This window comes from Chiloscyllium plagiosum, unplaced genomic scaffold (genome assembly GCF_037043375.1).
Source record: "Chiloscyllium plagiosum isolate Xiang-an unplaced genomic scaffold, Cpla_swu_hap1 HiC_scaffold_12, whole genome shotgun sequence".
Taxonomy (NCBI): Eukaryota; Metazoa; Chordata; class Chondrichthyes; order Orectolobiformes; family Hemiscylliidae; genus Chiloscyllium; species Chiloscyllium plagiosum.
Genome location: NW_028270150.1, coordinates 90,344,149 through 90,361,329, shown reverse-complemented (window position 1 = coordinate 90,361,329; position 17,181 = coordinate 90,344,149). Strand labels below are relative to the sequence as shown.

Genomic DNA, 17,181 nt, shown 5'->3' with positions numbered 1-17,181 from the left:
GAGGGTTACCTCAGATCACAAGATCTTGATCAGATGGGCCAATGGGCCGAGAAGTGACAGATGGAGTTTAATTCAGATAAATGCAAGGTGCTGCATTTTGGGAAAGCAAATCTTAGCAGGACTTATACACTTAATGGTAAGGTCTTAGGGAGTGTTGTTGAACAAAGAGACCTTGGAGTACAGGTTCATAGCTCCTTGAAAGTGGAGTCTTAGGTAGATAGGATAGTGAAGAAGGTGTTTAGTATGCTTTCTTTTATTGGTCAGAGTATTGAATACAGGAGTTGGGAGGTCATGTTGTGGCTGTACAGGACATTGGTTAGGCCACTGTTGGAATATTGCGTGCGATTCTTGTCTCCTTCCTATCGGAAAGATGTTGTGAAACTTGAAAGGGTTCAGAAAAGATTTACAAGGATGTTGCCAGGGTTGGAGGATTTGAGGTGAGTTTGAACAGGCTGGGGCTGTTTTCCCTGGAGCATCAGAGGCTGAGGGGTGACCTTATAGAGGTTTACAAAATTATGAGGGGCATGGGTAGGATAAATAGACAAAGTATTTTCCCTGAGGTCGGGGAGTCCAGTACTAGAGCGCATAAGTTTAGGGTGAGAGGGGAAAGATATAAAAGGGACCCAAGGGGCAACTTTTACACACAGAGGGTGGAACATGTATGGAATGAGCTGCCAGAGGAAGTGGTGCATGCTGGTACAATTGCAACATTTAAGAGGCATCTTGATGGGTATATGAATAGGAAGGGTTTGGAGGGATATGGGCCAGGTGCTGGAAGGTAGGACTAGATTGGGGTGAGCTATTTAGTCGGCATGGACGGGTTGGACCAAATGGTCTGTTTCCATGCTGTATATCTCTGTGACTCTATCTCTGTTCCTAATGTGATTTTGGTGTCTCTAATCCTGGTGGTGATCCCAGTATCGGTATTGATCCTGGTTTCTCTACTCCCGATGTTAATCCCAGTGTTGATGTTAATCCCGTCTCTCTAATTGTGGTCTGTCCACTCCAGGGCCCCCTCCTCCCAGTTTTGATCCGGGTGTTAGTGTTGATGCAGGTCTCTTTGATCCCAGCCTTTTACTCTTGGTGTGACCCTGTTCCAGTTCCTGTGATCCTGGTATTGATCATGATGCCAGTGCTGATCCTGACCCCGTCAGTCTGATCCCACGTTCATCCATCCTAGACTGTCTGGTCCTTGTGATTCAGCATTGATCCTATTCCCAGTTCGTGTGATCCTGATCCTGGTCCCTGTGATTTCGGTATTGATCCTAATCCAAGTGTCTCTGGTCCCAGTGACTGTGATCCTGATATTGATCGTGGTCCATGATTCCCGTGTTAATCCTGATCTGGGTGTTGATCCTAATCCCAGTCCCTGTGATCCAGGTGTTGATTCTGATCCTGGTATCTCTAATCCCAGGCTCTCTAATCCCGGTATTGATCCTGATCCTGGTTCCTCTGATCCCAGTGTTGATCCTGATACCGGTCTCTCAAATCCCAATCTCTCTGATGCCAGTCTCTCTAATCCCGGTATTGATCCTGATCCTGGTCCCTCTGATCCCGGTGTTGATCCTGATCCTGGTCTCTCTAATCCCGATGTTGATCCTGATCCTGGTCCCTGTAATCCCGGTGTTCATCCTGGTGTGATCCCGGTCTCTCTGATCCCAGTCCTTCTAATCCCAGTCTCTGTGATCCTGGTCCCTGTGATCCCAGTCCCTGTAATCCCAGTGTTGATCCAGATCCCGGTCCCTGTGATCCCAGTCCCTCTGATCCCTGTGTTGATCCTGATCCCAGTCTCTCCGATCCCGGAGTTGATCCTGATCCCGGTCTCTCTGATCCCAGTCCCTGTGATCCCGGTGTTGATCCTGATCCCAGTCTCTCTGATTCCGGTCCCTGTAATCCCGGTGTTGATCCTGATCCCGGTCTCTCTGATCCCAGTCCCTGTAATCCCGATGTTGATCTTGATCCCAGTCTCTCTGATCCCGGTCCCTGTGATCCCGCTGTTGATCCCGATCCCAGTCTCTCTGATCCCGATTCAAGTTTCTCTGATCCCAGTCCCTGTAATCCCGATGTTGATCTTGATCCCAGTCTCTCTGATCCCGGTCCCTGTGATCCCGCTGTTGATCCCGATCCCAGTCTCTCTGATCCCGATTCAAGTTTCTCTGATCCCACTCCCTATGATCCCGGTGTTGATCCTGGTCCCAGTCTGTGTGATCCCGAGGTTGATCCTGATCCCAGTCTCTCCGATCCCGGTGTTGATCCTGTTCCCAGTCTCTGTGATCCCGGGGTTAATCCTGATCCCAGTCTCTCTGATCCCAGTTTCTGTGATCCCGGTGTTGATCCTGTTTCCAGTCTCTCCGATCCCGGTGTTGATCCTGTTCCCAGTCTCTGTGATCCCGGGGTTGATCCTGTTCCCAGTCTCTGTGATCCCGGGGTTGATCCTGATCCCAGTCTCTCTGATCCCGTTGTTGATCCTGATCCCGGTGTTGATCCTGATCCCAGTCTCTCTGTTCCCAGTCTCTGCGATCCCGGTGTTGATCCTGATCCCAGTCTCTCTGATCCTGGTGTTGATCCGGTTCCCAGTCTCTCTGATCCCAGTCTCTGTTCCCGGTGTTGATCCTGTTCCCAGTCACTCTGATCCCGGTATTGATCCTGATCCCAGTCTCTCTGTTCCCAGTCTCTGTGATCCCGGTGTTGATCCTGATCCCAGTCTCTCTGATCCCAGTCTCTCTGATCCCGGTGTTGATCCTGTTCCCAGTCTCTCTGTTCCCGGTGTTGATCCTGTTCCCAGTCTCTCTGATCCCGGTGTTGATCCTGATCCCGGTTTTGATCCTGAACCCAGTCTCTCTGTTTCTGTGATCCCGGTTGAAACTTTATTGCTGGAACAGCACAGCAGGTCAGGCAGCATCCAGGGAACAGGAGATTCGACGTTTCGGGCACAGGCCCTTCTTCAGGAATGGCCTGTGCCTGAAACGTCGAATCTCCTGTTCCCTGGACGCTGCCTGACCTGCTGTGCTGTTCCAGCAATAAAGTTTCAACTTTGATCTCCAGCATCTGCAGACCTCACTTTCTCCTCAGTGATCCCGGTGTTGATCCTGATCCCAGTCTCTCTGATCCCAGTCTCTCTGATCCCTGTATTGATCCTGTTCCCAGTCTCTCTGATCCCGGTGTTGATCCTGATCCCAGTCTCTCTGTTCCCAGTCTCTCTGATCCCGGTGTTGATCCTGATCCCATCTCTCTGTTCTCAGCCTCTCCGATCCCGGTGTTGATCCTGATCTCAGCCTCTCCGATCCCGGTGTTGATCCTGATCCCAGTCTCTCTGATCCCAGTCTCTGTGATCCCGGTGTTGATCCTGATCCCAGTCTCTCTGTTCCCAGTCTCTCTGATCCCGGTGTTGATCCTGATCCCAGTCTCTCTGTTCCCAGTCTCTCCGATCACGGTGTTGATCCTGTTCCCAGTCTCTGTGATCCCAGTGTTGATCCTGATCCCAGTCTCTGTGATCCCGGTGTTGATCCTGTTCCCAATCTCTCTGATCCCAGTGTTGATCCTGATCCCGGTGTTGATCCTGATCCCAGTCTCTCTGATCCCAGTCTCTCTGATCCCGGTGTTGATCCTGATCCCGGTGTTGATCCTGATCCCGGTCTTTCTGTTCCGAGTCTCTCCGATCCTGGTGTTGATCCTGTTCCCAGTCTCTCTGATCCCGTTGTTCATCCTGATCCCAGTCTCTGTGATCCCGGTGTTGATCCTGTTCCCAGTCTCTCTGATCCCGGTGTTGATCCTGATCCCGGTGTTGATCCTGATCCCAGTCTCTCTGTTCCCAGTCTCTGTGATCCCAGTGTTGATCCTGATCCCAGTCTCTCTGATCCCAGTCTCTCTGATCCCGGTGTTGATTCTGTTCCCAGTCTCTCTGATCCCGGTGTTGATCCTGATCCCAGCCTCTCTGATCCCGGTGTTGATCCTGATCCCAGTCTCACTGATCCCGGTGTTGATCCTGATCCCGGTTTTGATCCTGATCCCAGCCTCACCGATCCCGGTGTTGATCCTGATCCCAGTCTCTGTGATCCCGGTGTTGATCCTGATCCCAGCCTCACCGATCCTGGTGTTGATCCTGATCCCAGTCTCTCTGTTCCCAGCCTCTCCGATCCCGGTGTTGATCCTGATCCCAGTCTCTGTGATCCCGGTGTTCATCCTGATCCCAGCCTCTCCGATCCCGGTGTTGATCCTGATCCCAGTCTCTGTGATCCCGGTGTTGATCCTGATCCCAGTCTCTCCGATCCCGGTGTTGATCCTGATCCCAGTCCCTGTGATCCCGGTGTTGATCCTGTTCCCAGTCTCTCCGATCCCGGTGTTGATCCTGATCCCAGCCTCACCGATCCCGGTGTTGATCCTGATCCCAGTCTCTGTGATCCCGGTGTTGATCCTGATCCCAGCCTCTCCGATCCTGGTGTTGATCCTGATCCCAGTCTCTCTGTTCCCAGTCTCTGTGATCCCGGTGTTGATCCTGATCCCAGCCTCACCGATCCCGGTGTTGATCCTGATCCCAGTCTCTGTGATCCCGGTGTTGATCCTGATCCCAGCCTCACCGATCCCGGTGTTGATCCTGATCCCAGTCTCTGTGATCCCGGTGTTGATCCTGATCCCAGCCTCTCCGATCCCGGTGTTGATCCTGATCCCGGTGTTGATCCTGTTCCCAGTCTCTCCGATCCCGGTGTTGATCCTGATCCCAGCCTCTGTGATCCCGGTGTTGATCCTGATCCCAGTCTCTGTGATCCCAGTGTTGATCCTGATCCCAGTCTCTCCGATCCTGGTGTTGATCCTGATCCCAGTCTCTCTGTTCCCAGTCTCTGTGATCCCGGTGTTGATCCTGATCCCAGCCTCTCCGATCCCGGTGTTGATCCTGATCCCAGTCTCTGTGATCCCGGTGTTGATCCTGATCCCAGCCTCTGTGATCCCGGTGTTGATCCTGATCCCGGTGTTGATCCTGATCCCAGCCTCTCCGATCCCGGTGTTGATCCTGATCCCAGTCTCTGTGATCCCGGTGTTGATCCTGATCCCGGTGTTGATCCTGTACCCAGTCTCTGTGATCCCGGTGTTGATCCTGTTCCCAGCCTCTCTGATCCCGATGTTGATCCTGATCCCAGTCTCTCTGATCCCAGCCTCTCTGATCCCGGTGTTGATCCTGATCCCAGTCTCTCTGATCCCAGCCTCTCTGATCCCGGTGTTGATCCTGATCCCAGCCTCTCCGATCCCGGTGTTGATCCTGATCCCGGTGTTGATCCTGATCCCAGCCTCTCCGATCCCGGTGTTGATCCTGATCCCGGTGTTGATCCTGATCCCGGTGTTGATCCTGATCCCAGCCTCTCCGATCCCGGTGTTGATCCTGATCCCGGTGTTGATCCTGATCCCGGTGTTGATCCTGATCCCAGTCTCTCTGATCCCAGTCTCTGTGATCCCGGTGTTGATCCTGATCCCAGCCTCTCCGATCCCGGTGTTGATCCTGATCCCGGTGTTGATCCTGATCCCAGCCTCTCCGATCCCGGTGTTGATCCTGATCCCAGTCTCTGTGATCCCGGTGTTGATCCTGTTTCCAGTCTCTCCGATCCCGGTGTTGATCCTGATCCCGGCCTCCCTCCTCCCCCAGTGGGAGGGTTCCCGCTCTGTTTCCGGGGTTAGCCGGGGCTGGAGCTGAGGCCGAGCCGGGCCGTACTGTTCACTGGGCTGTCTCGGTGCAGGGGCCGCTCCGGGACGGGACAGGACAGGACGCGATGGCGGAGCTGGGTGCGGACGGGCCTGAGGCGCGGAGCCGGGAGCAGCCGAGCCTGCAGAGGCTGTCGGTGTGGGAACGCGGCCCGGAGCCCACCGCCCCGCTCACCCACACCCAGAGCCGGAGCGTGTCCGAGCTGAGGGAGGCCGCAGACAGCACGCCGCTCCCGGCCCAGGTCAGTGCCCGAGCGCGGGGCCGGGGACAGAGAGAAGCCCGGGCGCGGGGACGGAGGCCCGGCCCGGCCCGGCCCTGAGCCCGCGGGACAGGCCGGGGAGTGGGCCCGGGTCCGGGTTCTCTCTCTATCTCCCTGGAGCCGGGGGAGGGGTCAGTGTCGCGGCCTCAGGCTCCGGTTCAGCGGCGCCCGGGAGGTCGGTGCCACGTCGCCTGAAGTGGGGGGAGGCAGCGAGCAGGCCCGGGGCAACGGATCACCCCGACACCCCACACCCCCCGCTCCCCGACACCCACCCCCCTCAGACAACCCCCTCACACCCCCCTCCACACCCCCCTCCACACCCCCCTCCACACCCCCCTGACACTCATCCCCACCCTCACTCACACACCCCCACAGACACCCCCGACACACCCACCCTCACACCCCCCCCCCCCCACAGACACCCTGACACACTCACCCCACACTCTCACCCCCCGCTCCCTGACACCCACCCTCACACCCCCCCCCCCACAGACACCCTGACACACTCACCCCACACTCTCACCCCCCACTCCCTGACACCCACCCTCACACCCCCCCCACAGACACCCTGACACACTCACCCCACACTCTCACCCCCCGCTCCCTGACACCCACCCTCACACCCCCCCCCCCCACAGACACCCTGACACACTCACCCCACACTCTCACCCCCCGCTCCCTGACACCCACCCTCACACCCCCCCCCCCACAGACACCCTGACACACTCACCCCACACTCTCACCCCCCGCTCCCTGACACCCACCCTCACACCCCCCCCCCACAGACACCCTGACACACTCACCCCACACTCTCACCCCCCGCTCCCTGACACCCACCCTCACACCCCCCCCCCCACAGACACCCTGACACACTCACCCCACACTCTCACCCCCCGCTCCCTGACACCCACCCTCACACCCCCCCCCCCACAGACACCCTGACACACTCACCCCACACTCTCACCCCCCGCTCCCTGACACCCACCCTCACACCCCCCCCCCCACAGACACCCTGACACACTCACCCCACACTCTCACCCCCCCGCTCCCTGACACCCACCCTCACACCCCCCCCCTCCACAGACACCCTGACACACTCACCCCACACTCTCACCCCCCGCTCCCTGACACCCACCCTCACACCCCACAACCACCTCACACCCCCACCCTCACACCCCCCCCACAGACACCCTGACACACTCACCCCACACTCTCACCCCCCGCTCCCTGACACCCACCCTCACACCCCCCCCCACAGACACCCTGACACACTCACCCCACACTCTCACCCCCCGCTCCCTGACACCCACCCTCACACCCCCCCCCCACAGACACCCTGACACACTCACCCCACACTCTCACCCCCCGCTCCCTGACACCCACCCTCACACCCCCCCCCACAGACACCCTGACACACTCACCCCACACTCTCACCCCCCACTCCCTGACACCCACCCTCACACCCCCCCCCACAGACACCCTGACACACTCACCCCACACTCTCACCCCCCGCTCCCTGACACCCACCCTCACACCCCCCCCCCACAGACACCCTGACACACTCACCCCACACTCTCACCCCCCGCTCCCTGACACCCACCCTCACACCCCCCCCCACAGACACCCTGACACACTCACCCCACACTCTCACCCCCCGCTCCCTGACACCCACCCTCACACCCCCCCCCACAGACACCCTGACACACTCACCCCACACTCTCACCCCCCGCTCCCTGACACCCACCCTCACACCCCCCCCCCCACAGACACCCTGACACACTCACCCCACACTCTCACCCCCTGCTCCCTGACACCCACCCTCACACACCCCCCCCCACAGACACCCTGACACACTCACCCCACACTCTCACCCCCTCGCTCCCTGACACCCACCCTCACACCCCCCCCCCACAGACACCCTGACACACTCACCCCACACTCTCACCCCCCGCTCCCTGACACCCACCCTCACACCCCACAACCACCTCACACCCCCACCCTCACACCCCCCCCACAGACACCCTGACACACTCACCCCACACTCTCACCCCCTGCTCCCTGACACCCACCCTCACACCCCACAACCACCTCACACCCCCACCCTCACACCACCCCCCCCCACAGACACCCTGACACACTCACCCCACACCCCCACACTCACACCCCCACACTCTCACCCCACACTCTCACCCCCCGCTCCCTGACACCCACCCTCTCAAGCCCCTGACACTCATCCTCACCCTCACTCACCCCCCCCACAAACACCCCCGACACACTCACCCCCACCCTCACACCCCCATGATATTCATCTCCACCCCCACTCGCACCCCCCGCTCCCTGACGCTCACACACCACCCTACCCCCCACCCTGACACTCTCACCCCCCCACCGCGGCGCGCGCACACACAACCCCACCCCCACCCTGACACACACCCCACCCAGCCTGACACACACATCCCCCACCCTCACCCCGACACACACACACTCCCCCCGACACACACCCCCCGATCCCCGACACACACCCCCCGATCCCCACCCCAACACACACACCCCCACCCCGACACTCTCACCCCGCACACCCACCCTCACACCCCCACCCTCACACCTCACACCCCCGCTCCCTGACACCCACCCTCACACCCCCTTGACACATCTCCACTCTCACTCCCCCCGACACACTCACTCCCCCCGACACCCCCACCCTCACACCCCCACCCTCACACCCCCACCCTCACACCCCCCTGACACTCATCCCCACCCTCACTCCCCACCCCACAGACACCCCCGACACACTCACCCCACACCCCCACGCTCACACCTCACACCCCTGACTCCCTGACATCCACCCTGACACTCCCCCCACCCTCACTCTCCCCCCCCCACCCCCACTCTCCCCCCCACCCTCACTCTCCCCCCCCCACCCTCACTCTCCCCCCCACACCCTCACTCTCCCCCCCCACCCTCACTCTCCCCCCCCACCCTCACTCTCCCCCCACCCTCACTCTCCCCCCCCCACCCTCACTCTCCCCCCCCCACCCTCACTCTCCCCCCCCACCCTCACTCTCCCCCCCCACCCTCACTCTCCCCCCCCCTCACTCTCCCCCCCCCCCTCACTCTCCCCCCCCCCCCTCACTCTCCCCTCCCACCCTCACTCTCCCCTCCCACCCTCACTCTCCCCTCCCACCCTCACTCTCCCCTCCCACCCTCACTCTCCCCCCTAACCCTCACTCTCCCCCCCCACCCTCACTCTCCCCCCCCACCCTCACTCTCCCCCCCCACCCTCACTCTCCCCCTCACACCCCCACCCCTCACACCCCCACCCCTCACACCCCCACTCCTCACACCCCCACCCCTCACACCCCCACCCCTCACACCCCCACCCCTCACACCCCCCGCTCCCTGACACCCCCCGCTCCCTGACACCCACCCTCACACCCCCCTGACACACCCCCCCCACAGACACCCTCACACCCCCACCCTCACACCCCCACCCTCACACCCCCACCCTCACACCCCCACCCTCACACCCCCACCCTCACACCCCCACCCTCACACCCCCACCCCTCACACCCCCACCCCTCACACCCTCACACCCCCACCCTCACACCCCCACCCTCACACCCCCACCCTCACACCCCCACCCTCACACCCCCACCCTCACACCCCCACCCTCACACCCCCACCCTCACACCCCCACCCCTCACCCCCCCACCCCTCACCCCCCCACCCCTCACCCCCCCACCCCTCACACCCTCACACCCCCACCCTCACCCCCCCACCCCTCACCCCCCCACCCCTCACCCCCCCACCCCTCACCCCCCCACCCCTCACCCCCCCACCCCTCACCCCCCCACCCCTCACCCCCCCACCCCTCACCCCCCCACCCCTCACACCCTCACACCCCCACCCTCACACCCCCACCCTCACACCCCCACCCTCACACCCCCACCCTCACACCCCCACCCTCACACCCCCACCCTCACACCCCAACACACACACCCCCACCCCGACACTCTCACCCCGCACACCCACCCTCACACCCCCACCCTCACACCTCACACCCCCGCTCCCTGACACCCACCCTCACACCCCCTTGACACATCTCCACTCTCACTCCCCCCGACACACTCACTCCCCCCGACACCCCCACCCTCACACCCCCACCCTCACACCCCCACCCTCACACCCCCCTGACACTCATCCCCACCCTCACTCCCCACCCCACAGACACCCCCGACACACTCACCCCACACCCCCACGCTCACACCTCACACCCCTGACTCCCTGACATCCACCCTGACACTCCCCCCACCCTCACTCTCCCCCCCCCCCACCCCCACTCTCCCCCCCACCCTCACTCTCCCCCCCACACCCTCACTCTCCCCCCCCACCCTCACTCTCCCCCCCCACCCTCACTCTCCCCCCACCCTCACTCTCCCCCCCCCACCCTCACTCTCCCCCCCCCACCCTCACTCTCCCCCCCCCACCCTCACTCTCCCCCCCCACCCTCACTCTCCCCCCCCACCCTCACTCTCCCCCCCCTCACTCTCCCCCCCCCCCTCACTCTCCCCCCCCACCCTCACTCTCCCCTCCCACCCTCACTCTCCCCTCCCACCCTCACTCTCCCCTCCCACCCTCACTCTCCCCTCCCACCCTCACTCTCCCCTCCCACCCTCACTCTCCCCTCCCACCCTCACTCTCCCCCCTAACCCTCACTCTCCCCCCCCACCCTCACTCTCCCCCCCCACCCTCACTCTCCCCCTCACACCCCCACCCCTCACACCCCCACCCCTCACACCCCCACCCCTCACACCCCCACCCCTCACACCCCCACCCCTCACACCCCCACCCCTCACACCCCCACCCCTCACACCCCCACCCCTCACACCCCCACCCCTCACACCCCCACCCCTCACACCCCCACCCCTCACACCCCCACCCCTCACACCCCCACCCCTCACACCCCCACCCCTCACACCCCCACCCCTCACACCCCCCGCTCCCTGACACCCCCCGCTCCCTGACACCCACCCTCACACCCCCCTGACACACCCCCCCCACAGACACCCTCACACCCCCACCCTCACACCCCCACCCTCACACCCCCACCCTCACACCCCCACCCTCACACCCCCACCCTCACACCCCCACCCCTCACACCCCCACCCCTCACACCCTCACACCCCCACCCTCACACCCCCACCCTCACACCCCCACCCTCACACCCCCACCCTCACACCCCCACCCTCACACCCCCACCCTCACACCCCCACCCTCACACCCCCACCCTCACCCCCCCACCCTCACACCCCCACCCTCACACCCCCACCCCTCACCCCCCCACCCCTCACCCCCCCACCCCTCACACCCTCACACCCCCACCCTCACACCCCCACCCCTCACCCCCCCACCCCTCACCCCCCCACCCCTCACACCCCCACCCCTCACACCCTCACACCCCCACCCTCACACCCCCACCCTCACACCCCCACCCTCACACCCCCACCCTCACACCCCCACCCTCACACCCCCACCCTCACACCCCCACCCTCACACCCCCACCCTCACACCCCCACCCTCACACCCCCACCCTCACACCCCCACCCTCACACCCCCACCCTCACACCCCCACCCTCACACCCCCACCCTCACACCCCCACCCTCACACCCCCACCCCTCACCCCCCCACCCCTCACCCCCCCACCCCTCACCCCCCCACCCCTCACCCCCCCACCCCTCACCCCCCCACCCCTCACCCCCCCACCCCTCACCCCCCCCACCCCTCACCCCCCCCACCCCTCACCCCCCCCACCCCTCACACCCCCACCCCTCACACCCCCACCCCTCACACCCCCACCCGACACTCACCCGACACTCACCCCACCCGACACTCACCCCCCCCGACACTCACCCCCCCCGACACTCACCCCCCCCGACACTCACCCCCCCCGACACTCACCCCCCCCGACACTCACCCCCCCCCGACACTCACCCCCCCCCGACACTCACCCCCCCCCCGACACTCACCCCCCCCCGACACTCACCCCCCCCCGACACTCACCCCCCCCCGACACTCACCCCCCCCCGACACTCACCCCCCCCCCCGACACTCACCCCCCCGACACTCACCCCCCCCGACACTCACCCCCCCCGACACTCACCCCCCCCCGACACTCACCCCCCCCCGACACTCACCCCCCCCCGACACTCACCCCCCCCCGACACTCACCCCCCCCCGACACTCACCCCCCCCCGACACTCACCCCCCCCGACACTCACCCCCCCCGACACTCACCCCCCCCGACACTCACCCCCCCCGACACTCACCCCCCCCGACACTCACCCCCCCCGACACTCACCCCCCCCCGACACTCACCCCCCCGACACTCACCCCCCCTCACTCTCCCCCCCCCCTCACTCTCCCCCCCCCCTCACTCTCCCCCCCCCACCCTCACTCTCCACCCCCCACCCTCACTCTCCCCCCCCCACCCTCACTCTCCCCCCCCCACCCTCACTCTCCCCCCCCACCCTCACTCTCCCCCCCCACCCTCACTCTCCCCCCCCTCACTCTCCCCCCCCCCTCACTCTCCCCCCCCACCCTCACTCTCCCCTCCCACCCTCACTCTCCCCTCCCACCCTCACTCTCCCCTCCCACCCTCACTCTCCCCCCTAACCCTCACTCTCCCCCCCCACCCTCACTCTCCCCCCCCACCCTCACTCTCCCCCTCACACCCCCACCCCTCACACCCCCACCCCTCACACCCCCACCCCTCACACCCCCACCCCTCACACCCCCACCCCTCACACCCCCACCCCTCACACCCCCACCCCTCACACCCCCACCCCTCACACCCCCACCCCTCACACCCCCACCCCTCACACCCCCACCCCTCACACCCCCCGCTCCCTGACACCCCCCGCTCCCTGACACCCACCCTCACACCCCCCTGACACACCCCCCCCACAGACACCCTCACACCCCCACCCTCACACCCCCACCCTCACACCCCCACCCTCACACCCCCACCCCTCACACCCTCACACCCCCACCCTCACACCCCCACCCTCACACCCCCACCCTCACACCCCCACCCTCACACCCCCACCCTCACACCCCCACCCTCACACCCCCACCCTCACACCCCCACCCTCACACCCCCACCCTCACACCCCCACCCTCACACCCCCACCCTCACCCCCCCACCCTCACACCCCCACCCTCACCCCCCCACCCTCACCCCCCCACCCTCACCCCCCCACCCCTCACCCCCCCACCCCTCACCCCCCCACCCCTCACACCCTCACACCCCCACCCTCACCCCCCCACCCCTCACCCCCCCACCCCTCACACCCCCACCCCTCACACCCCCACCCCTCACACCCTCACACCCCCACCCTCACACCCCCACCCTCACACCCCCACCCTCACACCCCCACCCTCACACCCCCACCCTCACACCCCCACCCTCACACCCCCACCCTCACACCCCCACCCTCACACCCCCACCCTCACACCCCCACCCTCACACCCCCACCCTCACACCCCCACCCTCACACCCCCACCCTCACACCCCCACCCTCACACCCCCACCCCTCACCCCCCCACCCCTCACCCCCCCACCCCTCACCCCCCCACCCCTCACCCCCCCACCCCTCACCCCCCCACCCCTCACCCCCCCACCCCTCACCCCCCCCACCCCTCACCCCCCCCACCCCTCACACCCCCACCCCTCACACCCCCACCCCTCACACCCCCACCCGACACTCACCCCCACCCGACACTCACCCCCCCCGACACTCACCCCCCCCGACACTCACCCCCCCCGACACTCACCCCCCCCGACACTCACCCCCCCCGACACTCACCCCCCCCGACACTCACCCCCCCCGACACTCACCCCCCCCGACACTCACCCCCCCCCGACACTCACCCCCCCCCGACACTCACCCCCCCCCCGACACTCACCCCCCCCCGACACTCACCCCCCCCCGACACTCACCCCCCCCCGACACTCACCCCCCCCCGACACTCACCCCCCCCCGACACTCACCCCCCCCCCCGACACTCACCCCCCCGACACTCACCCCCCCCGACACTCACCCCCCCCGACACTCACCCCCCCCCGACACTCACCCCCCCCGACACTCACCCCCCCCCGACACTCACCCCCCCCCCGACACTCACCCCCCCCGACACTCACCCCCCCCGACACTCACCCCCCCCCGACACTCACCCCCCCCCGACACTCACCCCCCCGACACTCACCCCCCCGACACTCACCCCCCCGACACTCACCCCCCCCGACACTCACCCCCCCCGACACTCTCACCCTCCCCTGACACTCTCACCCCCCCCCGACACTCTCACCCCCCCCTGACACTCTCACCCCCCCCGACACTCTCACCCCCCCCGACACTCTCACCCCCCCCGACACTCTCACCCCCCCCCCGACACTCTCACCCCCCCCCCGACACTCTCACCCCCCCCCCGACACTCTCACCCCCCCCCCGACACTCTCACCCCCCCCCCGACACTCTCACCCCCCCCCGACACTCTCACCCCCCCCCCGACACTCTCACCCCCCCCCCCGACACTCTCACCCCCCCCCCCCGACACTCTCACCCCCCCCCCCGACACTCTCACCCCCCCCCCGACACTCTCACCCCCCCCCCGACACTCTCACCCCCCCCCCGACACTCTCACCCCCCCCCGACACTCTCACCCCCCCCCCGACACTCTCACCCCCCCCCCGACACTCTCACCCCCCCCCGACACTCTCACCCCCCCCCGACACTCTCACCCCCCCCCGACACTCTCACCCCCCCCCGACACTCTCACCCCCCCCCGACACTCTCACCCCCCCCCGACACTCTCACCCCCCCCCGACACTCTCAACCCCCCCCCGACACTCTCACCCCCCCCCCGACACTCTCACCCCCCCCCCGACACTCTCACCCCCCCCCGACACTCTCACCCCCCCCGACACTCTCACCCCCCCCGACACTCTCACCCCCCCCGACACTCTCACCCCACACCCCCACCCTCACACCCCTGACACTCATCCACACCCTCACTCCCCCCCCCCCACAAACACCCCCGACACTCACTCCCCCCACCCCGACAACCCCCTGACACTCATCCCCACCCTCACTCCTCCCCCACCCTCACTCTCCCCCCCCCTCCCCACAGACACCCCCACCCTCTCACCCCCACCCCTCTCCCCCCCCCCGCTCCCGGACACCCACCCTCACACCCCCCTGACACTCCTCCCCACTCTCACTACCCCCCCACAACACCCCCCCGACACTCTCACCCCACACCCCCACCCTCAAACCCCCAACCTCACACCCCCCGATACTCATCCCCATCCCCACTAACACCCTCACACACCCCCGCTCCCTGACGCTCACACACCCCCCTACCCCCACCCTGACATTCTCACCCTCACACCGCGGCGCGCACACTCGCACCCCCACCCCCTCCCTGACACTCACCCCCACCCCCACCCTAACCCCGAAACTCTCACCCCCCCGACACAAACACCACCCCCTCCCCGACACACACCCCCCCCACCCCCACCCTGACACTCACCCCCACCCCCACCCTAACCCCGAAACTCTCACCCCCCCGACACACACCACCCCCTCCCCGACACACACCCCCCCCCACCCTCACCCCGACACTCACCCCACCCCACCCCGACACTCACCCCCCCCACCCCGACACTCACCCCCCCCGCCCCGACACTCACCCCCCCCCGCCCCGACACTCACCCCCCCCCCGCCCCGACACTCACCCCCCCCGCCCCGACACTCACCCCCCCCGCCCCGACACTCACCCCCCCCGCCCCGACACTCACCCCCCCCGCCCCGACACTCACCCCCCCCGCCCCGACACTCACCCCCCCCGCCCCGACACTCACCCCCCCCGCCCCGACACTCACCCCCCCCGCCCCGACACTCACCCCCCCCGCCCCGACACTCACCCCCCCCGCCCCGACACTCACCCCCCCCGCCCCGACACTCACCCCCCCCGCCCCGACACTCACCCCCCCCGCCCCGACACTCACCCCCCCCGCCCCGACACTCACCCCCCCCGCCCCGACACTCACCCCCCCCGCCCCGACACTCACCCCCCCCGCCCCGACACTCACCCCCCCCGCCCCGACACTCACCCCCCCCGCCCCGACACTCACCCCCCCCGCCCCGACACTCACCCCCCCCGCCCCGACACTCACCCCCCCCGCCCCGACACTCACCCCCCCCGCCCCGACACTCACCCCCCCCGCCCCGACACTCACCCCCCCCGCCCCGACACTCACCCCCCCCGCCCCGACACTCACCCCCCCCCGCCCCGACACTCACCCCCCCCGCCCCGACACTCACCCCCCCCGCCCCGACACTCACCCCCCCCGCCCCGACACTCACCCCCCCCGCCCCGACACTCACCCCCCCCGCCCCGACACTCACCCCCCCCGCCCCGACACTCACCCCCCCCGCCCCGACACTCACCCCCCCCGCCCCGACACTCACCCCCCCCGCCCCGACACTCACCCCCCCCGCCCCGACACTCACCCCCCCCGCCCCGACACTCACCCCCCCCGCCCCGACACTCACCCCCCCCGCCCCGACACTCACCCCCCCCGCCCCGACACTCACCCCCCCCGCCCCGACACTCACCCCCCCCGCCCCGACACTCACCCCCCCCGCCCCGACACTCACCCCCCCCGCCCCGACACTCACCCCCCCCCGCCCCGACACTCACCCCCCCCGCCCCGACACTCACCCCCCCCGCCCCGACACTCACCCCCCCCGCCCCGACACTCACCCCCCCCGCCCCGACACTCACCCCCCCCGCCCCGACACTCACCCCCCCCGCCCCGACACTCACCCCCCCCGCCCCGACACTCACCCCCCCCGCCCCGACACTCACCCCCCCCGCCCCGACACTCACCCCCCCCGCCCCGACACTCACCCCCCCCGCCCCGACACTCACCCCCCCCGCCCCGACACTCACCCCCCCCGCCCCGACACTCACCCCCCCCGCCCCGACACTCACCCCCCCCGCCCCGACACTCACCCCCCCCGCCCCGACACTCACCCCCCCCGCCCCGACACTCACCCCCCCCGCCCCGACACTCACCCCCCCCGCCCCGACACTCACCCCCCCCGCCCCGACACTCACCCCCCCCGCCCCGACACTCACCCCCCCCGCCCCGACACTCACCCC

The 17,181-nt window shown here is 66.4% G+C and overlaps 1 protein-coding gene across 1 annotated transcript in view; it reads left to right on the top strand.

The window, feature by feature from the left end:
- Nucleotides 1-5,692: 5,692 nt before the first annotated feature.
- The window catches only part of cog3 (component of oligomeric golgi complex 3), a 74,856-nt gene continuing 63,367 nt past the window's right edge, over nucleotides 5,693-17,181 (top strand). Inside the window, exon 1 of the mRNA XM_043700324.2 lies at nucleotides 5,693-5,933. Within this exon, the coding sequence (XP_043556259.2) occupies nucleotides 5,760-5,933 (174 nt within the window). The 5' untranslated portion in view covers nucleotides 5,693-5,759. The remainder of the gene's footprint in view (nucleotides 5,934-17,181) is intronic.